The sequence below is a fragment of the Mus musculus genome, chromosome 3 (assembly GCF_000001635.26).
Source record: "Mus musculus strain C57BL/6J chromosome 3, GRCm38.p6 C57BL/6J".
Lineage (NCBI taxonomy): Eukaryota > Metazoa > Chordata > Mammalia > Rodentia > Muridae > Mus > Mus musculus.
This window is the reverse complement of record NC_000069.6, coordinates 123,461,570-123,485,073: the sequence shown is the minus strand read 5'-3', so window position 1 is coordinate 123,485,073 and position 23,504 is coordinate 123,461,570. Positions and strand designations below refer to the sequence as shown.

At 40.9% G+C, this 23,504-nt stretch overlaps 1 protein-coding gene across 1 annotated transcript in view; it reads right to left on the bottom strand.

Moving 5' to 3' along the window:
* Prss12 (protease, serine 12 neurotrypsin (motopsin)) overlaps positions 1-23,504 on the bottom strand; it is a 59,690-nt gene that overhangs the window by 21,529 nt on the left and 14,657 nt on the right. The window contains exons 2-5 of the mRNA NM_008939.2: positions 20,187-20,337; positions 6,919-7,097; positions 5,368-5,509; positions 2,204-2,400 (exon numbers count right to left, since the gene is read on the bottom strand). Of these exons, the coding sequence (NP_032965.1) occupies positions 2,204-2,400; positions 5,368-5,509; positions 6,919-7,097; positions 20,187-20,337 (669 nt within the window). The remainder of the gene's footprint in view (positions 1-2,203; positions 2,401-5,367; positions 5,510-6,918; positions 7,098-20,186; positions 20,338-23,504) is intronic.

Sequence of the window (23,504 nt, the reverse complement as noted above, 5' to 3'; positions counted from 1 at the left end):
ATTTTTATTACAACTAACTTCTAAATAGTAATAGAAGTGTTCTTTTGTTTTAGGTCGTTCTGTAACTCATGAATGTAGCTAGAATATATAATTCCAAGTCAGAATTTTTAGGAAGGTATAAACATTGGCATAGTTGGATAACGAAGCTGGGCAGGCTGCTAGAAAGGGTGCCTTCTCAACTATTTATTTCAAACGAAGGACTTAAATCACAAAACACATGAATATTTTAAAACTAAGAAACTGATTTCTCGTAAATTAAGGTTCAAGTTGCATTAATGATAGAATGTCACATCTCTGTCTGCCATGATAGACAGACAGGCAGACAGACAGACAGACAGACACAGACATACACAACATGGAGATCATAGAAGGTAGATGAATGGGGTCACTCAGGGTCTTCACTCTCCAGGATAGAAAAGTACAGCCATGAAGCCACATCCCAGGTCTATACAATGGTGTCCTCATGGAAGAGAAGACAGACTTAGTTTAAAAAGAAAGATTATGCAAAAAAAGACACCAGGAGAAGACCTGCCATCTACAAGTCGAGGACAGGAACCAGGAGAGTCTGTATCCTTTTCAGTCCCTGCTTCTGAAGTCCCTGCCTCTTAAATGGCCAACTTCACTGAGATCCTGGCTTTTAATGTCTCACTTCCTGACTGTGAGATCATAACTATCATATCTGTGTTGACACCACTCCATCTGTGGACTTCACACCAACACAAGCAGATTGATACATGCACCTTTGGTTGCCTTTTTACTGGAAGGGTCTTCTGGTTTCAGGAGAACTAACTAGTGAAAACTTAAGGGTAAAAATAATCAGAACAACTAAAGAGGTGGAATCAGGGAGTTGATGATCAAAATATTACTTAATGCATGCTTAAAACAACATACAGGATTAAGGCATTATGATTTGACATTTGTTACCTAAAAAGATTTGTTGGCAAGATGAACATATTTTATTTTTCTATACCCAAATCTACATCCCCTCCCCCCCCCAAAAAAACAGAACACGTGGTGCTGTTTAAAGCCCTCACTGAGACTCTCATACTGTGGCAAAATAAGCTGTGAAGTCATTGGGGTGTGTCCTAATTCATGTAACCTATGTCCTAATGAAGAGAGAGAAAAAAAAAGACGATGTTTAGTTCTCCGTCCTTCCTTGTCGTCTCCAGAATGATTCAACCCTTAGCTTAAATCCTTAGTCAAGATTACTTCATGAGACAGGAGAGAGAATCACATAGCAGAGTCAAAACCAGAAAATGTTTACGTGGCTGTGCTATGCACGTCTAACTAGTAACATTCAAACTGTGGCAAGTTTTAGCTATGTATGAAACAGAACATTTGAGGCTTTACATTTCTTATTAAAGTGTCTGAAATTTTACTGTTCTTCACAAAAGAAGGTTTAAAAAAAACCAGTGATTTCCCAAAAACAAAATTTAACCTGATGAAATTTTTTAAGATTCTTAGTTTTCATCTTTTATACTTTCAAATCTTTGTATAAATGTTAGGAAAAATATACCTACATGGAATTAGATCTCCATGATCTATCGCAGTAGTTTTAAGAAAATTTCATCTATTCTATTTGTATTTAATTTACTTTTATGTATATTGAGTGTTTTGTTTGTAAAAATGTCTGTGCATGCTTAGTTCCTACAGAGGCCAAAAGAGGGGCTGGGATCACCTGAGACTATACTCACAGGTAGTGGGGAGCTGACATGTGACGTCTTAGAATTAAATATCAGACCTCAGAAGAACAGCCAGTGCTCTTCACTGAGACAGCTCTCCAACCCTAAATTTGTATAGACTCTAAATAAAATGACAAACCATATTTTATGTTTTAATCTTGTGTGTGTGTGTGTGTGTGTGTGTGTGTGTGTGTGTGTAAATGTCTCTGGGACCCATTCTCAGGTTCATAATTATGATTTTCAAGGTAGGTAGACAACCTAAGGGAGTTGGCTCTCTCCTATCATAAAAACTCTTCGGATTAAATTATAAACATTTTTTAATTGAGCAATCTAGATTTTTAATGAAAAGCAAATCCAGATTTAGACATGAAATGGTAGTTGAGAATTCAAAAGGTTATTTTTCATGGAAAACAGACCTTTTGACAATAAAATCAAGGATGGAAAATGTTTCACATTCCAGACCACTGGTTGGAGGAACAGAGTGGACATCTGTGACCTCAAGAGCAACATCTTGTCCTTACCTGGAGAAAGCCTATGTCCATCGCTGTCAGGATAGCAGGTGAGGCCCACATCTTCTCTATGGCTGCAGTCATGCCTTCCCCACTGTCTCCTGGAACACTGAATGAAGCTGACTTCTTTTCCTGAGCAGCTGACGTCATCCAGCCATATGGGCCTGTTGCTGCCATCAAAATGGTTCACAGAGGACTGTTTGCCGTATCTGTGGCAATGAAATGAGTGCTCTTAGCAGAACTGCCATCCCAGGCATTGAGGGACCAGTAAAAACAACTAATTTAGTATCGTGACTTCAGAGGATAAGAATCTGACCTTTCTCAGGCCTTGGAGACTCAACTGTGCTTGCTTTGCTGTGCATTTGACTTAACTTAAGGTCTTTTGGTTAACTTGATGAGTAACTAACCCATAACTCACTCTTGTGTTTTGACTACAGTTTAACCCACCAGCTTGAGAGCGTGCAAAGAGATAAACCTCAAATTCCTCACCATGGAATAGCTCTGTGAAGTAGAGAGAGAAGATGATGGTTTGGTTTGGGTCTCTGCTTGTCTGAGTTCATCGGCTTCCCTCAGGTTCTCCAGAGTCCTTCTCCAAGAGAGAGTCCCAATTCACTGCCTGCTCACAATTGGGACCCAATCCTGGATTAAAATTTGGCTGTTGTCCCAGCAAAGTAAGAATGACGAGTGTTCTTTTCATAAGGTTATGTAAGTTTAATGCACAAAATTTTTTTATAAATGACACCGTGTGCCAACTGACTTTATTACATTATGTTATGCATTGCAATAAGTGATAAGTTGTGCAGTAGCAAATATCTTTAAAATTGAAAAGTTGGCAGTTGGGTAACTACATTTATTTTCAGCCTTCTCTCAATATTTCTGGTTTGTTTTGTTTTGTTTTGTTTTTGTTTTTGTTTTTGTTCTTTTAGAATCATGGCAGGTATCACTAAACTTGAAGAACTTCAAAGTGCCTTCAAATCTCAGAGTCTGTGAAATTCACCTCTCAGTCAGAAATCTTGGGCCAGTCCCTCCCCTCACTCTATACTTTTATTACCTCTCTACCAAGGACATATGACAAATTTTCCAGTTGCATGAATTTTCCTAATAGCTCTACTGTGCAGTCATTACATTTTTCTAACTTGATAAATTATGTAATAACTTAAGGCAACAGTTTTAAATAGTTACTTTAAGGTCATTTGTCTAACTAATCCAGTTTTTGTTTTTTGTTTTTTGTTTTTTCACAGCAACCAATGAAGTTAAATTGCATACTGCCATCACTCTTGACTTCAAGCATTCTTCCAATCAGCATATTAACCTTATTTCTCTCTGTCTAATTCAGCCACGAAACATATAACAGGAAGTCTCGTTAGCCTGGGTCTGCATTTATACAACGAAACCAAGTTTACTCTTTCTCAATCCAAGTGAATCACTGCTTTCAGAACTTCCTCTGTAACTTACTGGTGGCGCACGCTCACCCTGACACACCACTGAGAACATTTTAAGTACCCCCAAGTCCAGATAGTTTATCTACGAGAGGAAATGGTATGGATCTCTAAAACTGAAGTATAAACTAAATGTAAACTAAACTATAAAATATGGAGGAAAAACCTAAGTATAAAATATAACTCCATATTTTATAGTTTAGCTTACATTTAGTTTATACTTCAGTTTTTCACTAATTGATTATTCACTAATTCACTAGTTGATTATTTTCACTAATGAGAAAGAAAATGTAAAAAAAAATTCCCACATCTGAGACTGAATTGTCAGCATAACATCCTTATTCAATACAACATGGCATAAGCTAAGGAGTTCTTATTAACTAAATGGTCATATGTATTTGGCAATTATACCCCTTGACCTAGTAAGTTCAACAACTGCTATCTGCCCAAAATTATAAACGTCAGTTAATTTGTACATTTGTATCTTCATGATAGCATTATTTATGATTAAGCTGAAAGTTATACTCTTACCCTAGAAAATTAGCCTGAATATAATTAAATCATGGTGTGAGAGTTTCCCCAAAACATGTGACTCTGTACCATTATAAAACTAAGGCAAGTGTCTACACAATCACAGATTTAATATAATGGCTGATACAGAATGGCACATGCAAAGTATGTGTAATTCTTACAAAATGTGTAAGAATGAGAAGTTTGTTTTTCAAACTTTCTTTTTAAAATACAAATTTAATCACAGCTTGATCCAGCTTGGAAGCTGTATAATTTAAAGCTTTGTGAGTATTTGCAATTAGCTATATTTCAAGCTGACTTTAAGTAATTTCACCAACTTTTAAAATAATCACATAGAAATATGAAGCACAAGAATGAAGGGGCATCCATGGGCTTTATTTGAATATTTACCTCAAGGCCATCATTTCCAGTTACTTAAATCAACTTAGGTCTTTACAGTGGAATGTATTATGTATGTAATACTAATGACATACTTCCCTAAGTGTGCTACTCAGATTGCAAGTGGGCAAGGTCAAAGGCTAGTTCTAAAGGCCATCTCATGACAAGAGGGCTGTTCTTTTCCAACACAAGTGTCAATTATCATCGTGTTCCAAGAAAGAACCATGTGACACCACAGCATTCCTCAATGAAACTGCTGAAATTGTAGACACAATGATGTCAAAACTAATAACCTCTAGTAGTAAAAATACATCATAATAAAAGTGAGCATTCACAAAACTTGTCTGAATAGACAAAAGAGCACACCAGAAGTCACTCATAACTTCAACCAATTTGCTCAAGAAAAGAGAGGTTAGTAGGAAAGATACATGAAATAGATGACAAGAGATGGTTACTCACTATCTTTAAAAAATGTCGTGTTTTAATCATAATTCCATTTGTAGGTAGATAGGTGAGGTAGGTAGATTAGGTAGATAAGTAGGCAGATAGGTAGGCAGATAGATAGGTAGGCAGATAGATAGGCAGGTCAGTTGCAATAGTAGGTAGATAGGTCAGTAGGTGGGCATTACTAATATGACAGGCAAATGATGACAAACTAATGAAGATGATGGTGACAGATGATAAGCAAATAGATGATGGAAGACACACAGATAAGCATCTGGTAAGTCAGGCATATCTATTTTTAAAATTAAAGGTAAAAATTATACAGCAATTCTGACTTTAAAGATGTGTTTTGTCATTCAATGTCCCCACACCAGTGAGCCTTACTTAAATCCCAGCAGTCGACAAGCCACGTATGTGTTCATCTCAGTCCAGCCATCATCACAGACTGTCCCCCACTGCCCCTTGTAGTAGACCTCCAGGCGACCTTCATGGGTACTTTTTCCTCCTGCCAGTCTGATGACACCATCTGTGATAAGGAGATAAAGACACAGAGCAAACTAACTTAGAGAGAGAGAGAGAGAGAGAGAGAGAGAGAGAGAGAGAGAGAGAGGAAGGAAGGAAGGAAGGAAGGAAGGAAGGAAGGAAAGAAAGAAAGAAAGAAAGAAAGAAAGAAAGAAAGAAAGAAAGAAAGAAAGAAAGGAGGAAAGGAGGGAGGGAAGGAGGGAAGGAGGGAAGGAGGGAGGGAAGAACGAATCTTTGTTTGGCCTGATGTACCACTGTGTTCAGACCTCCCTCTGAGCTATTTGATAGCCTATCACTGCGCTCTACAATGAGGTTATTGTACTCTTTCTGAGGATTAACACATTTGTCCTTCTGATATTTGAGGTCTATTCTCCAAGTAGAAAATATATTCTGATGTAATTTCTAAGTACATATTTTTATTTTTCTATATTAAATCCTATCTAGGAAATTTCCCATAATTCCACTCCTCTCAAATCTAAACAACAGTCATTTTCATTGAAACAGCAAAGTATATAGTGACGTAGAGATGGTATTTCAAATTTTTAAGTGCAAGTCAAAATACTGAACTAGGAATGTAGGAAAAGCTACCCTGGGTAAAGAATGATCTGTCTTCAGACACTCCTGGGTGATAAAAGCACACCTTGCCTTTGCACTTTTACTGATAATACAGATCTGAAATTTGAATCTTATTAACTCGATGAGTAATTATACACGGAGAATTCTACACAAAAGTTTGAGAGCAGAAAGCACAATATTTCATTCTCCAAAAAGGTAGACTTAAAAGCTACTTCTAGTATGTATAAATGCATTGTGTTGCTAATAAAAAAACAACAGCATAAATAAAGATGTATGAAATCAGCATCCCATGGATAATAATTCTTTTACTTTTCATGCACACGCACACACACATACAAAAATTAAAATAATTTAAAGCCTCCTCTTCTATGATATGTGACCCATACGAGCAGACGCGCTGCAATGTGCATCAGTCTAAAATGTAATTACAAAGCTAGCTTGGTCTCTCCATCAGTTTTCTTTAATCAGCAATCACATCCACACAGTTGATCGGCAGCTACCAACACATCTGGGAAAGACTGGCTACGAGCTGAATGGATGGAAGATGTAATGCGCTGACACCTAATGTCTGTTATGAATCACTGCACACTAATTTTGAGTGTTGGGTATTGCATATTAAAGCAACAAAGATTTGTTGGGCTTTAAATAGAAACATTTAGAAATAAGTGAGTGAAGAAATTATAATATGAAATTAAAAAACGTATTCTATTTTATCTTAAGTTTTGCTTAAGAGCATTATCTGTCCGCTTGTTAACAATATCTGAATTGAGAAAGAAAGCCAAGGCAATACCAGTCAGGAGGGCAGAAGGTAGCACATTTAGGAAGTGACACCCTTACCTGTTAGAGGAACACAAGACACTCCAGCATCTTCTTTATGGCCACAGTTATGTTCGCCCCAGGAACTCTTTGGACATTGCTCAATTGACAGCTCGTTTCCGGTGCAGCGTACTTCATCCAACAATATTGGGCCAGATCCTTCCCCAAAATGTGCCTGATGCCATGCTTTGGCAATGCCACTGAACAGACATAAAAACAGATGAATTATGACTTCAACAACGACAGGTACTTCCTCCCTGCCTCTGGCAAACACAGTGACTAAGCCCACTCCCCAGTCTTCACCAGAGGTTATTATTGAGGGTCTTTACTCTCTTCGGTCCACCACTACAGGAGTTTAAAAATGCTTGGTATTCCTCAACCTTTGCCCTCCCTTTTGCATGACATAATAATATAACCTAATATCCGTGTTTTAAACAGTATAATATTGATGACCCCAAAGAAACACCATATTTCCAAGCCTCCTACCAAAGGGCTGTTTATGACATAACATAAACACTATTTTAACAAGGTTTAAGTACATTATTAAGTCATTCTTCTTGCTGTACACCTATCTATACCATCTGTCTGTAGAAGTTTTTCATCGTCTCAAAATAAAAGTTTACCATGAAGTTTTTAACGGTGCTATTTAGACAGAAACTGTGGTGGATGACTTGAAGGCAAGCAAAGGGAACAGCTGGGACTGGAGAAGTCACGCTGGCCCAAGTCGTGGCCCCTCATGCACACACTTTTTGGAGACAAGGTCTCAAACCATAACCTAGACTACTCTGAAACCATCTCTGTAGCCCAGGCTAGCCTTAAGCTTACAGTAATCATTCTGCCTCAGTCTCTGGAGGGCTGGATGGGAAGCAAAAGTAACCCTCTTTCTTTGCTCGTTTTTTATGGTGATTATTTATCACAGCAACAGCTTAAAACATGCCCTTTTACAAGAGAGAGATTGATTGCTGGAAGAAAGCACAGGACGTGATTCAGGTGACACAGTGCTACCCAAGAGAATGAGCCCCAACTGGGCAACTGTGCAGGTCATGGGGAAGCCAGGCTGAGGGAAAGGCAAAGTAACCGCCTCCTTAGAGCTTTGCACCAAGAAAAGATATCAAGGAGAAAAATTCAGTCAGCACAATTCACTGACTCCAATAGGCGAGAAGGAAACCAAAACACCAGGGGATGATGTAAAATTTGATCCCAAACTCCTAGCAGAAACAAAATTAAATCCAGATGGTATAAAGATGGAAAAGGGGGGGTGGAGAGCAATGGGGTTGTGGAATAAGTGTGTGTGTGTGTGTGTGTGTGTGTGTGTGTGTGTGTGTGTGTGTAAGAGAGAGACAGAGACAGGGAGACAGAGACAGGGAGAGAGGGGGGAAGAATAGTAAAAAGTTACCAAGTTAAAATAGTAGGAGTGTTGTTCTTATAACCTTGGATATAAGAGATGTATTTCTCAACAAGACAGAAAGCCCAGAAGGCAGGATATGAAGCTTAAAAAGGTTACATTTGAGTACATACAAATTGGAAACTACCACATAATCAGTCATAGGAAAACTGAACACTTTAGAACAAATATTTGCAATACATAACAGCAACCAAACCAATTCTTGGTAATTACCAAGGATAGGAATCTTATTAGATTTTATTGAATAAGAGAACAACCAATTTCAAAAATAATAGGGTGACAGGATGGATTCAAGCGGGAAAAGAGTGACCTGTGGCCACTGATTACATGAGATGTTCTAGCTCCTAAGGGGTCAAATTCAAGGACAATAAAGCATTCTTACACGTCACATTTTTTCACAGATTTAAAGTATTCATGCTATCTGAATACAAAACTTTGGCAAAGGCTTTCTATCCCCAAGGAAAAAGATCACAAAGACCTGTGTTCCCTGTTGACTGGGAATGAGCCCTTACTCTGGGGCCAAATAACTTAACTATACCAGATTCCAAAATCTGAACGATTGCACTGCAATTTCTCAGATAAAAGTGTGAGCCCTGCTGCTTGCCTTTGACCTGCCTCTCTTACTAGTACTAGGGAGTGTTGGGAGCCGCGCCCACATTCGCCGTTACAAGATGGCGCTGACAGCTGTGTTCTAAGTGGTAAACAAATAATCTGCGCATGTGCCAAGGGTATCTTATGACTACTTGTGCTCTGCCTTCCCCGTGACGTCAACTCGGCCGATGGGCTGCAGCCAATCAAGGAGTGACACGTCCGAGGCGAAGGAGAATTCTCCTTAAAAAGGGACGGGGTTTCGTTTTCTCTCTCTCTTGCTTCTTGCTCTCTTGCTTCCTGCACCCTGGCTCCTGAAGATGTAAGAAATAAAGCTTTGCCGCAGAAGATTCTGGTCTGTGGTGTTCTTCCTGGCCGGTCGTGAGAACGCGTCTAATAACAATTGGTGCCGAATTCCGGGACGAGAAAAAACTCGGGACTGGCGCAAGGAAGATCCCTCATTCCAGAACCAGAACTGCGGGTCGCGGTAATAAAGGTTCCCGTAAAGCAGACTGTTAAGAAGGATTCAACTGTATGAATTCAGAACTTTTCAGCTGGGGAACGAGAGTACCAGTGAGTACAGCTTTACGAGGTAAGTCTGATCTTGAACTTTCTAAGGAAATTCAAGACAGTCTATCAGAAGTAAAGTGGAAAATGGCTTTGCAAGGTATATTTGGCCTTGAATTTTTTCTAGTGTTAGAAGCCCTTTTGTTCCTTTTCACATGTTATCAAGTGGTTAAGGCAGGGCGGATTCTAGATGAAATTCAGGACAAGCTATCAGAAGTAAAGCGGGGAGAGAGAGTAGGAGCAAAGAGAAAATATGGTACACAAAATAAGTATACAGGCCTTTCCAAGGGTCTTGAACCCGAGGAAAAGTTAAGGTTAGGTAGGAATACCTGGAGAGAGATTAGAAGAAAAAGAGGAAAAAGGGAAAAGAAGAAAGATCAATTAGCGGAGGTCTCTAGGAAAAGGAGCCTGTGCTCATCGCTGGATGGGCTCGGGGAGCCAGCTCTTAGTAGCTCTGAAGCAGATGAAGAATTCTCCTCTGAGGAAACAGACTGGGAGGAAGAAGCAGCTCATTATGAGAAAAAAGGGTACCAGCCAGGTAAAGTGCTAGCTAATCAGTTAAGGAAGCCAAAAGCGGCTGGCGAAGGCCAGTTTGCTGATTGGCCTCAGGGCAGTCGGTTTCAAGGTCCGCCCTATGCGGAGCCCCCGCCCTGCGAGTGCGTCAGCAATGCGCAGAGAGATGCGCAGAGAGGCAGTGCGCAGACTCATTCATTCCCAGAGAGGAACAAAGGAAAATACAACAGGCATTTCCGGTCTTTGAAGGAGCCGAGGGTGGGCGTGTCCACGCTCCGGTAGAATACTTACAAATTAAAGAAATTGCCGAGTCGGTCCGTAAATACGGAACCAATGCTAATTTTACCTTGGTGCAGTTAGACAGGCTCGCCGGCATGGCACTAACTCCTGCTGACTGGCAAACGGTTGTAAAAGCCGCTCTCCCTAGTATGGGCAAATATATGGAATGGAGAGCTCTTTGGCATGAAGCTGCACAAGTGCAGGCCCGAGCAAACGCAGCTGCTTTGACTCCAGAGCAGAGAGATTGGACTTTTGACTTGTTAACGGGTCAGGGAGCTTATTCTGCTGATCAGACAAACTACCATTGGGGAGCTTATGCCCAGATTTCTTCCACGGCTATTAGGGCCTGGAAGGCGCTCTCTCGAGCAGGTGAAACCACTGGGCAGTTAACAAAGATAATCCAGGGACCTCAGGAATCCTTCTCAGATTTTGTGGCCAGAATGACAGAGGCAGCAGAGCGTATTTTTGGAGAGTCAGAGCAAGCTGCGCCTCTGATAGAACAGCTAATCTATGAGCAAGCCACAAAGGAGTGCCGAGCGGCCATAGCCCCAAGAAAGAACAAAGGCTTACAAGACTGGCTCAGGGTCTGTCGAGAGCTTGGGGGACCTCTCACCAATGCAGGCTTAGCGGCCGCCATCCTCCAATCTCAGAACCGCTCCATGAGCAGAAATGATCAGAGGACATGTTTTAACTGCGGAAAGCCTGGGCATTTTAAGAAAGATTGCAGAGCTCCAGATAAACAGGGAGGGACTCTCACTCTTTGCTCTAAGTGTGGCAAGGGTTATCATAGAGCTGACCAGTGTCGCTCTGTGAGGGATATAAAGGGCAGAGTCCTTCCCCCACCTGATAGTCAATCAACTGATGTGCCAAAAAACGGGTCATCGGGCCCTCGGTCCCAGGGCCCTCAAAGATATGGGAACCGGTTTGTCAGGACCCAGGAAGCAGTCAGAGAGGCGACCCAGGAAGACCCACAAGGGTGGACCTGCGTGCCGCCTCCGACTTCCTACTAATGCCTCAAATGAGTATTCAGCCGGTGCCGGTGGAGCCTATACCATCCTTGCCCCCGGGAACCATGGGCCTTATTCTCGGCCGGGGTTCACTCACCTTGCAGGGCTTAGTAGTCCACCCTGGAGTTATGGATTGTCAACATTCCCCTGAAATACAGGTCCTGTGCTCAAGCCCTAAGGGCGTTTTTTCTATTAGTAAAGGAGATAGGATAGCTCAGCTGCTGCTCCTCCCTGATAATACCAGGGAAAAATCTGCAGGACCTGAGATAAAGAAAATGGGCTCCTCAGGAAATGATTCTGCCTATTTGGTTGTATCTTTAAATGATAGACCTAAGCTCCGCCTTAAGATCAACGGAAAAGAGTTTGAAGGCATCCTTGATACCGGAGCAGATAAAAGTATAATTTCTACACATTGGTGGCCCAAAGCATGGCCCACCACAGAGTCATCTCATTCATTACAGGGCCTAGGATATCAATCATGTCCCACTATAAGCTCCATTGCCTTGACGTGGGAATCCTCTGAAGGACAGCAAGGGAAATTCATACCTTATGTGCTCCCACTCCCGGTTAACCTCTGGGGAAGGGATATTATGCAGCATTTGGGCCTTATTTTGTCCAATGAGAGAGCAGCGTTGGGGGATAATGTCGACATTTCCACTCCCAATGACGGTGATGTATAATGCTCAAGTATTCTCCTGCTTTTTTACCACTAACTAGGAACTGGGTTTGGCCTTAATTCAGACAGCCTTGGCTCTGTCTGGACAGGTCCAGATGACTGACACCATTAACACTTTGTCAGCCTCAGTGACTACAGTCATAGATGAACAGGCCTCAGCTAATGTCAAGATACAGGGAGGTCTCATGCTGGTTAATCAACTCATAGATCTTGTCCAGATACAACTAGATGTATTATGACAAATAACTCAGCAGGGATGTGAACAAAAGTTTCCGGGATTGTGTGTTATTTCCATTCAGTATGTTAAATTTACTAGGGCAGCTAAATTGTCAAAAAGTCTTTTTCAGTATATGTTACAGAATTGGATGGCTGAATTTGAACAGATCCTTCGGGAATTGAGACTTCAGGTCAACTCCACGCGCTTGGACCTGTCGCTGACCAAAGGATTACCCAATTGGATCTCCTCAGCATTTTCTTTCTTTAAAAAATGGGTGGGATTAATATTATTTGGAGATACACTTTGCTGTGGATTAGTGTTGCTTCTTTGATTGGTCTGTAAGCTTAAGGCCCAAACTAGGAGAGACAAGGTGGTTATTGCCCAGGCGCTTGCAGGACTAGAACATGGAGCTCCCCCTGATATATGATATATCTATGCTTAGGCAATAGGTCGCTGGCCACTCAGCTCTTATATCCCATGAGGCTAGACTCATTGCACGGGATAGAGTGAGTGTGCTTCAGCAGCCCGAGAGAGTTGCACGGCTAAGCACTGCAATGGAAAGGCTCTGCGGCATATATGAGCCTATTCTAGGGAGACATGTCATCTTTCATGAAGGTTCAGTGTCCTAGTTCCCTTCCCCCAGGCAAAACGACACGGGAGCAGGTCAGGGTTGCTCTGGGTAAAAGCCTGTGAGCCTAAGAGCTAATCCTGTACATGGCTCCTTTACCTACACACTGGGGATTTGACCTCTATCTCCACTCTCATTAATATGGGTGGCCTATTTGCTCTTATTAAAAGGATAGGGGGAGATGTTGGGAGCCGCGCCCACATTCGCCGTTACAAGATGGCGCTGACAGCTGTGTTCTAAGTGGTAAACAAATAATCTGCGCATGTGCCAAGGGTATCTTATGACTACTTGTGCTCTGCCTTCCCCGTGACGTCAACTCGGCCGATGGGCTGCAGCCAATCAAGGAGTGACACGTCCGAGGCGAAGGAGAATTCTCCTTAAAAAGGGACGGGGTTTCGTTTTCTCTCTCTCTTGCTTCTTGCTCTCTTGCTTCCTGCACCCTGGCTCCTGAAGATGTAAGAAATAAAGCTTTGCCGCAGAAGATTCTGGTCTGTGGTGTTCTTCCTGGCCGGTCGTGAGAACGCGTCTAATAACAAGGGAGTGGCAATTCCAAACCATGACTGGAGAGAAGTCATGCCAAAGTATTTCTAAAGCACCAATGTGTATTTTATTTTCTGTCTTATCTATTTCCATATTTGCCACTGAAACAATATCATGTTAAAATATTTAAATAAAATAATGGATCATGAAAACAATAATAAACATGAGGGGGGAAGCACTAACCAGAAAAACATGTCATACAACATTAACTTGGTTTTCTACTTTAATATTTGCATTTATCAACATCAGGATAACATGTGCATGTTTATGCATATATATATATACACACACAGGCACATACATAGACACATTCCTTCAACCAGGATTTTCTATTGACCTGCTGCTGGTTTTCACGGGAAAAACAAAGAAATGTATGACTTCTCCTAAAGAGATCAGACAGTACTGAGGAAAGAGGCAAAACTTACAAGCTAGGACTTCAAAGAGTTCTATGTGAATTCAGTGAGCCATGTGTGCTCTGTCCTTCCCTTATGGAAATAATTTTCACACTAGCCTGCCAGTTTCATGCTGAAGCTCCGGGGGTTCACACCTTTCATGCCTTGACCACAGAGAAAGCGTACGGGAAACACTGTTGTGATATAACAATAATGCACTGGCTGGTTCTGTGCGAAGCCATTTGACCTTGGTGACAGCAAGTCCCGAGGAACACTGCCTAGTCTCATTCTGTGTCTGACCCTTATCCAATGTGTTCCCTTCACTAATCAAAGTGGATGCACTCATTATAGATAGACGAGGCCAAATAAACACCACCATCTGACCCACACTTGGCCACTACTTGAAGTAGACAAGGTAGGTAGGCCAGATAAGCATATACACTTTAGGATATAAAGGACTGGCTCTTTAACTGCACATACCAGTTTGTGAGACTTGGCCTCTGGCTATAGGAACTCATTTTACTGATCAGTGTACTGGGTCTATCTGGAAGGCAGTCCCCTCCATCACCAGTGACTCCCGATCTGCGATGACTCCTAATGACTTGCTTGGCATTGGCCTAAGAGCGCTGTGCATATTAACTTATTTAATCTCTCCCTGCAACTTCATGAAGTTACAACATCAATTTTACAGATAAGAAAACTGAGGCTGACGGTTAATATCGCTTTCCCAGAATTCTACTATGTCTAAATGGCAGCTACCAATAGGCCCTGGACATCTAGTGTGTTAGAGCTTCCTGGGGTATTTTGAATTGAGGACAGATGCTCTGTCTAACCTAGTCCAGCCAAAACACCATCAGTACTGTTTTCTTTCTTCTCTTCTTATTTCACATCTGTGTTTTAGCTCTGCCTTTTAACAGAGTACAACATGAGTGAAAACAAAATCCTCTATTGATGGAGCCCCAAGTCAAGACTGTTTCTCTCTAACAGGGTGGAATCAAGAACAAGGTTCCTAGTGGGCTTAACTTGCCCATCTGTTAACAAACTTCCCTCTCTGGTCAATCAATTCCATATATCTAGGAAGTTTTCATTGTAAATTTTGTAAGATTTTTTTTAATGGACAGGGAAATTTTTTAAAAAGGAAAAAATTTAAAAAGCAACTTACACAAAATAATTTTTAGTCTAACTATTTAACAGAATTCTGTAGGAGCATTTTATGGCTCCCTCTAAAGGGGGGGGGAAACACTAATGGAAAGAAACATTTAAAATAATTGAATTTTTATGTAAATTATGGAACTTCAGCACAATGAAATGTGATGTCATGCTAAGCTGTGCTTTTAAAGCCATGAGGGAATGCTTTTAATATAAATTCACAGAAAGGAAGTTGAAAATGTTTCCACCTGAATTTCACTGAGTACATACACGTCCCCAGGTTATCTAATTGTATGGCATCTGCCTGTCTCCCTTTTTTCTCTTCATGGTCCCCACACTCTGAGTTAATCAAATTTAAGTATCTTAAGTACAATAATTCCTTTTGCATTTAGAAAGCTTTCCAGCTACCAAAACACACAGAGGCTATTAAAATATGAGGGTCAAAATGACAGAATCTCACAAGGAAATTGTAACTAGCACTCCAACGATGCTCCGTGCACTTTCCCTTCGCTGGTTCAGCAAAGCAAGCAGAAGTGAGAGGAAATCTGCCTAAGAACAAAGTATGAATAAAGCATGAAACAACTATGCCGTCCGCCATCAACCACGGACCATAAAAAACAATTTCACCCAAAGGTACTTAGACTTTCAATAAGCAAGCAGGAAGGAAGAAGATTTGCATAGTATTACTTGAATACAAGCTCTGAGGGAAGTATATAAGCCAGGGGAAAGAAAGGCGTGTGGACCGGATGGCTGGTCCCGATGCGTCAAGAAAAGCTCCGTGAAGCTGGGTTGCTTGTTGACTAGAGTTTTTGGGAGGACTTTGCAGCTTGTCACAGCATCACCAGCCTTTAATGGTGAAACCGATAAGCAGTAGGAAGTGGAAGGTGATTAAGGGAAGAGTGGGGGACACTGAGTTCTTCCCCCCTATTTCTCCTCACCTCCCATCCCTGAGGTAAGGAGCTTGTTTTAATGTGATGTTCTGTCTCATCGCAGGCCCCAAAGAAAAGGTACCAACCGACCAAAGAGTGAAGCCTCGGAAACCACTCCCAGATACGTGGGAGACTGAGGCAGGAGGATTACAAATTAAAGACTGACTGTCCTTGACTACAAAGTGAGTTCAAGGGCAGGCTGGGTAAGTTAGTTTCTTTCTCAAAATAAAAAGTTAAAAAACCAAAAAATCAAAAAAATGAGAGAGACAAGAGATGAGGATTTGAGCTTAGTGGCAGGACACTTGAATGTCAGAAGTCAGTCTTCAATCAAGAAAGCAATGAGCTAACCCTGAAGAGAGTAAGAGAGTAATGTAGTTACTTAACTACATTAGCATCAGCTTCCTGGTGAGTGTGCTCCTGTCTCCTTCCAGTTTCTAGACTATTTGTCAACAAGGTCTCTTTAGGAACTGCCTTAGTCGGGGTTTCTATTCCTGCACAAACATCATGACCAAGAAACAAGTTGGGGAGGAAAGGATTTATTCGGCTTACACTTCCATACCGCTGTTCATCACTAAAGGAAGTCAGGACTGGAACTCAAGCAGGTCAGGAAGCAGGAGCTGATGCAGAGGCCATGGAGGGATGTTCTTTACTGGCTTCCTTCCCCTGGCTTGCTCAGTCTGCTCTCTTATAGAATCAAGACTACCAGCCCAGAGATGGTCCCACCCACAAGGGGCCTTTCCCCCTTAATCATTAATTGAGAAAATGCCATACAGTTGGATCTCATGGAGGCATTTCCTCAACTGAAGCTTCTTTTTCTGTGATAACTCCAGCTGTCTCAAGTTGACACAAAACTAGTCAGTACAGGAACTATTTATTTTTTAGAAATCATTCCTTTCTTTATTAAACATAACTTGCAAGTGACAAATATTACAAAGTTTTTTTTCTTTTAATCCTTTCTCCAAAATTAACTTATTATTTAAATCTTTGCTGCTGTAATGCTCAGCAGCCTCAGAAACAGATGGGAGCATATGAAACCTTTTGAAAACCAGTTCCTATTGGTTTTAGTTTGTATTTTTATAATGAAAATACATTTTGTATTTCAAAAAGAGTGCCACACTACAACATGAACTTTTATCATCACTTGACAACTCCATGTATTTTTAACATTCCATATGTCATTTAAATTTAATATGCATTTTCTAAGTAACAAAATGTTGCCTTTCTATCTGCCTTGTGGTTTATAATAATCCTTATTGTAAATATTAAAATCACAAGGGGAATCCAAGAGATGCCCAAAACAACATAGCTGTTTCTATTACTCTTGGATGCCTCCCAGGTAAAATCATTTTACTGAAGAAACCACCCACTTTCGATAGAAGAGGTTGGGGAACTGAGCTGGAGCCAACATGGATGCCTCCACAGGAGGACTAGCTATCACAGCATCTGAAGGTGCTATGTAAGCTAATAATGGAGAAAAGCAATCAATACCCTGCCCAGACGGAGAGACCGCAGTCAGCAGCCATGAACAGCACGGCAAAATATCCCTAACGATGTAATCAATAGGTACTTATTTCTTGGGGATGATGAAAAATCATCTAATTGGACTTAAGATCTACTGAATAGGAAGGGATTCAAGTCTGATAATGTATATCTAGCCAATTACCCATGACTTGTAAGGTCATGACCCCTAGAGAAAAAATCCTATTACTGCCACTTTCTAAACCAGTATAATTCCTAACTGCATTCTAAATCCTTACCCACAGATAAGTATAACACTGACCACTCATCAATGAAACTTCTCTTTACAGCAGATAAAGATAATTACAGAAATTCACAGCTGAAAGGATGCATAGACCAACTGACTGTGGAGTGCCTGACCTCAACTGATACCTCTACAGCATGACTCCTATACCTCAGGCTTGGGGAACATCACAGAAGATGAGGCAGAAAGATTTAAAGAGTCAGAGGACTGGAATGTCCGTTATGAGATCATGTATTCTAGATAGGGAAGCTATATCCAAGAAATCTCCATAATGTGAATGCCTGAAGAAGACCAGCACGATGATGTCATAGGTGGGCATGCCAATGTGGATGGGGGAAATCTTATAAGGCTCTATTCCTAGAAGAAGAGCTACAGGCAATTAAAAAAATACAGGCTGCTAAGAAAAGAAAATCTGGTCTTCACCAGAGACAAACCCACTTGATCTGAAGTAATCAGCCCTAAACACATATACACGTGAGCAGCACTAAATGGACCCACCAGGTTATAGTTTGTATATACATGTGTGTGTATATGTTTATATGTAACAATACTAATTTTAAAAGAGACCAGGAACTTGAGAGGGAGTGTGGGGGCACAGGAGTTGGAATGGCAAAAGGAGGTATGGAAATGATGTAAATAGTGTACTCATGTATTAAAGCCTCAAAAACTTAAAAGTTTTAATTAATAAAAAGTCAATATAATGCCAGGAAGTGGTGGTATATGCCTTTAATCCCAGCCACTGGAAGGCAGAGACAGGTGGATCTCTGAGTTCAGGGCCAGCATGGTCTATAGAGTGAGTTCCAGAACAGCCAGGGCTACACAGAGAAACCCTGTTTCAGGGAAAACAACAACAACATGCCATTGACATAGTCTTTAAAATACTGTTTTGGGTAAAGGCATAGGTTTCTTCATAGTCAAGTTGAAAATCACTTGGCACATGGTGAATATAAATAATTGACAGCGTAGTAAATACAGATTATGCTAATTAGAGTGCTTTGAAAATACAGAATCCAGAGATAGTTCTAAATAAAATGAAGAAGGTCTGGGTAGAGAAATTGCATCTGAAACATCTCACCACCAAATGCTCAGCTTACTTTTAATGCTCCACATCTTTTAAACTAACACTCCCTTGTTAGATTGACCCTGACAGCTTAGGTATCTTGTACAATTATTACATAACTAACAACTGGAAATTAGAAAGCATGTCATGGGAGAGTAAACTGTTAGGAAGAGCTATTTTGTAACAACGCCTGCAGGTGTTCATGCTGCCATGCTGTTATATCTCCAACAGCAACAGTTGCAAACATTAATAACACTGGCCTTGAAACTTATACCTAGACAAACAATAAAAAATGATCTTCAAATTTCACACTTTGTTACGGTTCTATTAAAAAGAACTGACTAGCCCTATAGCTGACCCACCTAAAGAAAGTGATTAAAGCAGCCAACGACACTGCTAGAGATTAAGGTCAAAGTCACTGTTTCAGGGTTTCTTATGCTCCTTCGTTTCCCACACATGAACTACAAATCAGACGTTAAGTTACACAGAGAAAGTGAAGATGTCACTTGTATGTTCAATTTTAGTCTTGCCATTAGGGGATAAAACAAACAAATAAACAAAACAGAGGCGGTCTACGGCCGTGACACCGGGTCAGGAGTTAAGTTGGTAACCTTTCACCTGTGGTGACGCCTAAGCAGAATACTAGCTCCGAGCTAATGGAGCCATTGTGGCTCATTTCCAATTTCAGGGCCTGGAAGAATGAAAGAAGCAAATACATGACACTAACTCAGAAGATGGGACATTCTCTAGTATGTCTGTGCGAGAAGTCTGAGCAATGAAAACAGAAGACTGTCATAGGTTCTCAACGACTTCAGGGACATGATGTTCAGCTACACTAAAGTATCTTGGACTAAATCCTCCTGTGGGCCAACCATCTGTACAAGACACGGTGTGAGTGGTGACAAACACTTGAATATGATGAGGAATTAGGATAATTATGATAATGATAATTCAATGTAAAATATTAACTTTTAAAATATCTCGTATAATCCCGGGTAAACTTTTAACTGTGTTAACCAATGTTAGAAAAGCATTATATTAGAAACCAATGTTAGAAAAGAATAATCACAAGCCCGAAATGACTGTGGATGTTGGTTTTCACCCTGATGTTCTCATTAGACACTTCATTCCATTCTGTATATGGGAACCATTTCCTTTGTACATGAATAAACATCCTTTGTTCTCAGAATATAACTAACAAAAAAAAAAGGAAGTGATCTTCTAAAGTTTAGATAATCTTTGGGAAAGTTAGATTTAAAGTAAGCTAACAATTAGTGTGTCATCCAATGACTTAGGGGAAAAAACAAATGTGGTAGACAATAGCAGCCTGCTTGTGAGTTACAGAAAGGCCACTCATGAAAGCAGTGCAGGTCTTAGTTCAGACACAGGCAAGTTAGACCTACAGAATACATAAGCACTCTTCAGTGAGTTTATGGACGAGTACCAAATTCAAAAATAGCCTTTACTATTGGTTTAAGGAAATGTGCAATTTAAACATACGACACCTTCTTTGGTATATGGAAGTAAGCACCAAAAATCAAGAAAATAAAATAAGTCAAAAGCAGCACAAAACTAACCTGAGCCCCAGCTGCCTACAGATGACGTCTGCGTCTGCATTGTCCCATTGGTCGTCACAGATGGTCCCCCACTGGCCAGCGTGGTACAGCTCCACTCGACCTTCATGCCCACTGTTCCCACCAACAAGGCGAATGACGGGCAACGCCGGGCCTGTGTGACACAAAGTTAAAGGCAGCTTCAAAGCCACAATTTTGTACTTTTCCATTATAGTACACATATTCCATCTTCTTCCATTCTCAGAAATAATATTAAGCTAAGCCAGTGGCATGCCCATACAAATGCATATCTAATAGATATTATGAGACGCTTGACCAATTAAAATACCCCAAATTGAATTATATTTAGAGAGGGAGCACCTTCGAGGAAATAATCCTAATTCATTTTTTTTTTAAATTCCAGAACCCAGAAAGGATACATGAATAACTTCCAGTCATTTAAGACATAGTTAATTTTCATCAGATCATGATGAAGTCACTAATTTTGTATTTAAATTAGTTAACATTGAACTTACATTGAACAACTTCAATGTGTAATTATTAGCCATAGTTCTCACGACTCTAATGTATTTGTTTTCAACATGAAATTGCTTTTACATTAGTAGAAATCAATGCAAAGTGTAATCTACTTCATTGGCCACTATAGATTAAACCTCCAATTCACTTGGGTGCAGCTCAGTTCACACTCACATCCTGTGTTCAGGACTCCTCAAGTGGCCACATTCACTCAGTGCCTCCCGCATTGGTTCCCATCTCAGAATCCTTATTTTTGCTGTCCCTCACACTTGAAAGGAGTATACTTGCAGGCATCCCCCTGTTTTTCATATGACCTGTCTCTCTCCATTAGGTTGTCAACTATCAACATTCCTTTCCCCTAGGAAGACTTGCCTGACTGTCTGAGCTAAATCAGTATCCTAACCAGTTCTAGGTGGAAGCTGTAATCTTAGCTCTCTAGAGGTAGAAGTAGGAGGACTGTCACAAGTTGAAGGCCAGAAAGCTCTAGATTGTAAGTTCTAGATCAACCAGTGCTACACAAAGAGACGCCATCTCAAAGTAACAAAAATAAAAACGAATTTTTTTAAAAAATCACAAAATGGCAGTCTGAGGCTCTCCCAGCTCCACCGACTAATTTGCCTCTTGGAGGCTTGTGTAATGGTGCAATGGGTTTCCCAGGGTGCCCTGCGAAAAAGTTTTTGAAAGCAGAAGAATGAGATGCCAAGAAGTTCAGGAGGCTGAAGGTTTGGCCCTGGCTGGGGAGAATGAAGGAAAAGATAGTTTCACCCTTGGTACCTGGAGGCAAACTTGATCAGCTGAGGATAACCTTAAAGACTGACTGAGTTGAGCCTAAGGTCAAGTTAGATGCATCCTTGAAGCAGCTGATTACTGTGGGGTTCACTGCTGTGGGTCTGAAAACTCGGAAGCCCCAGCATACTACTTAGTATCCACATACACATCTCTGACAGAGCAGTTAATCCTTTGTAAGTTTGGAGCGTGCAAAGGCAGGTCTGCCTGTAGATCCCGAAATTCTGACAGCATGGAAAGGAAAGAATTTTTTGACAGGTATAGGTCAACAGAGAAGAATGTGAAAATATCACAAGCAAATCTATTTCTTTGTATACTACGCAAAAAAAAAAATGAGTAAAAATAGAAATGATATGACTGAGAAGGATAAAAGATGGAATTTATAGGGATAATAAAAGAAAATGAAAAATACAGACAGCATCAAGATTTGATGGGCATCTCATGCTCTGGAGAAAGTATCACAGATGTCAGACCACACCTACACCATTCCCTACCATGGCTCTCCCTCACAATCCACAGCAATCCCTGTAAATCGGCCCTTAGGGTGTCTTGTGATGAACGCTTTTGTTTTGTTTTGTTTTGTTTTGTTTTGTTTTGTTTTGTTTTGTTTTGTTTTGTTTTGTTTTGCTTTGCTTTGCTTTGCTTTGCTTTGCTTTGCTTTTAATCATCCTCTCCAATTTTACCAGGACCTGTACTCAAACATTGCCGTGGGCTGGCAGCTGGCATTTCAGATCCTAGAATATCCGATCCTGATGTTATTACCAAAGAAAATGTCAAAAGCTGTATGTTGTGTATTCATTGGCTTCAGCTTACCTATTACATCCGAAGGTTACATATTCAAATATATTGTTCACATTCAGAGATGAACATTTGCGTACTTACACCTTATCACCTTATACCTAGAAGGTAAGTGGAAACGAGCCCTTACTCAAGCCAGCAACCAACAGGAGGGAATATGCTATCTACAACCCAAAGAAAACTACGATTACACCCCATCCCAGTGACCTAAGTGTGACATGTTTGTTATAGGCTGATGTGTTTGCACGTTTGGTCCACAGTTCCTGCAGCTGTTAGGGAAAGGCTCAGAGCCTCACTGGAGGAAGTGAGTCACTGGGGGCGGGACCTAGAGCTTTGTAGCTCCACCCTACTTCCTGTTTGCCATCCTCTTCCGGAGTGTGAATGCACGTGACCAGCTAGCTTCTTGCTCAGAATGTTATGCCTTCCCTGCCTACTGCCATTTCTCCCCTGCCATGATGCACTGTGAGACCCCGACTTAGAGCATTTCTCCCTGGAAGGTAAAGCCCCTGGATATTCCCCAAGCTTGTTTTCCCTGATCTTTAAAAATACAGCTAGAAAGAAGCTCTTTGTTCTCTATAGGCCGTAGAATGCCTTTTTGTTTCTATACTGTACAACCAGAGATGCCTGCCTTCCTGTGCAGAGGACACGGAGATAAAAATTCAGAAAGAACTCACTCCCAACTCCTGCCTTGTAAATTTCACCAAGGACACCCAGGAGAGAAGAACTCTTCCCAACTTCTCCCAACTATCCTCCCAACTCCTCCCAACTCCTCAGCTAGCTGTTAAAAGCCCCCTACTGTCACCACTCAGGGTCGAACTCCCCTGCCCTGCACAGCTGAGGGACTTTGTCCTCAGCTAGCTGATAATAAAACCTCTTGCAGTTTGCATCAGTTGTGGTTTTCTCTCGAGATGTTGAGGTGTTGGCCAGCTCATCCCCGGACTTGAGCAGAGGCCCAGCATCGGGGGTCTTACAGCACCATGTCCTTCTGAAACTGAGCCAAAATGAACACTTTCTCCCTTAAGTCTCACTTGTCAGGGTATTTATCACAATAATGGCATTGGGAAAGCATTCTGTCCCAGTTGCAGCATTTTATATTTGGTATCAAGATGATCTTGCACCTTCCATGATTTCCTATTGCCAAAATAAGTGTTTCATGTGCAACATGATATACAGTGCATAATATTTTTGTAACCAAGTTATATAAAAAGAAAATATGATAAA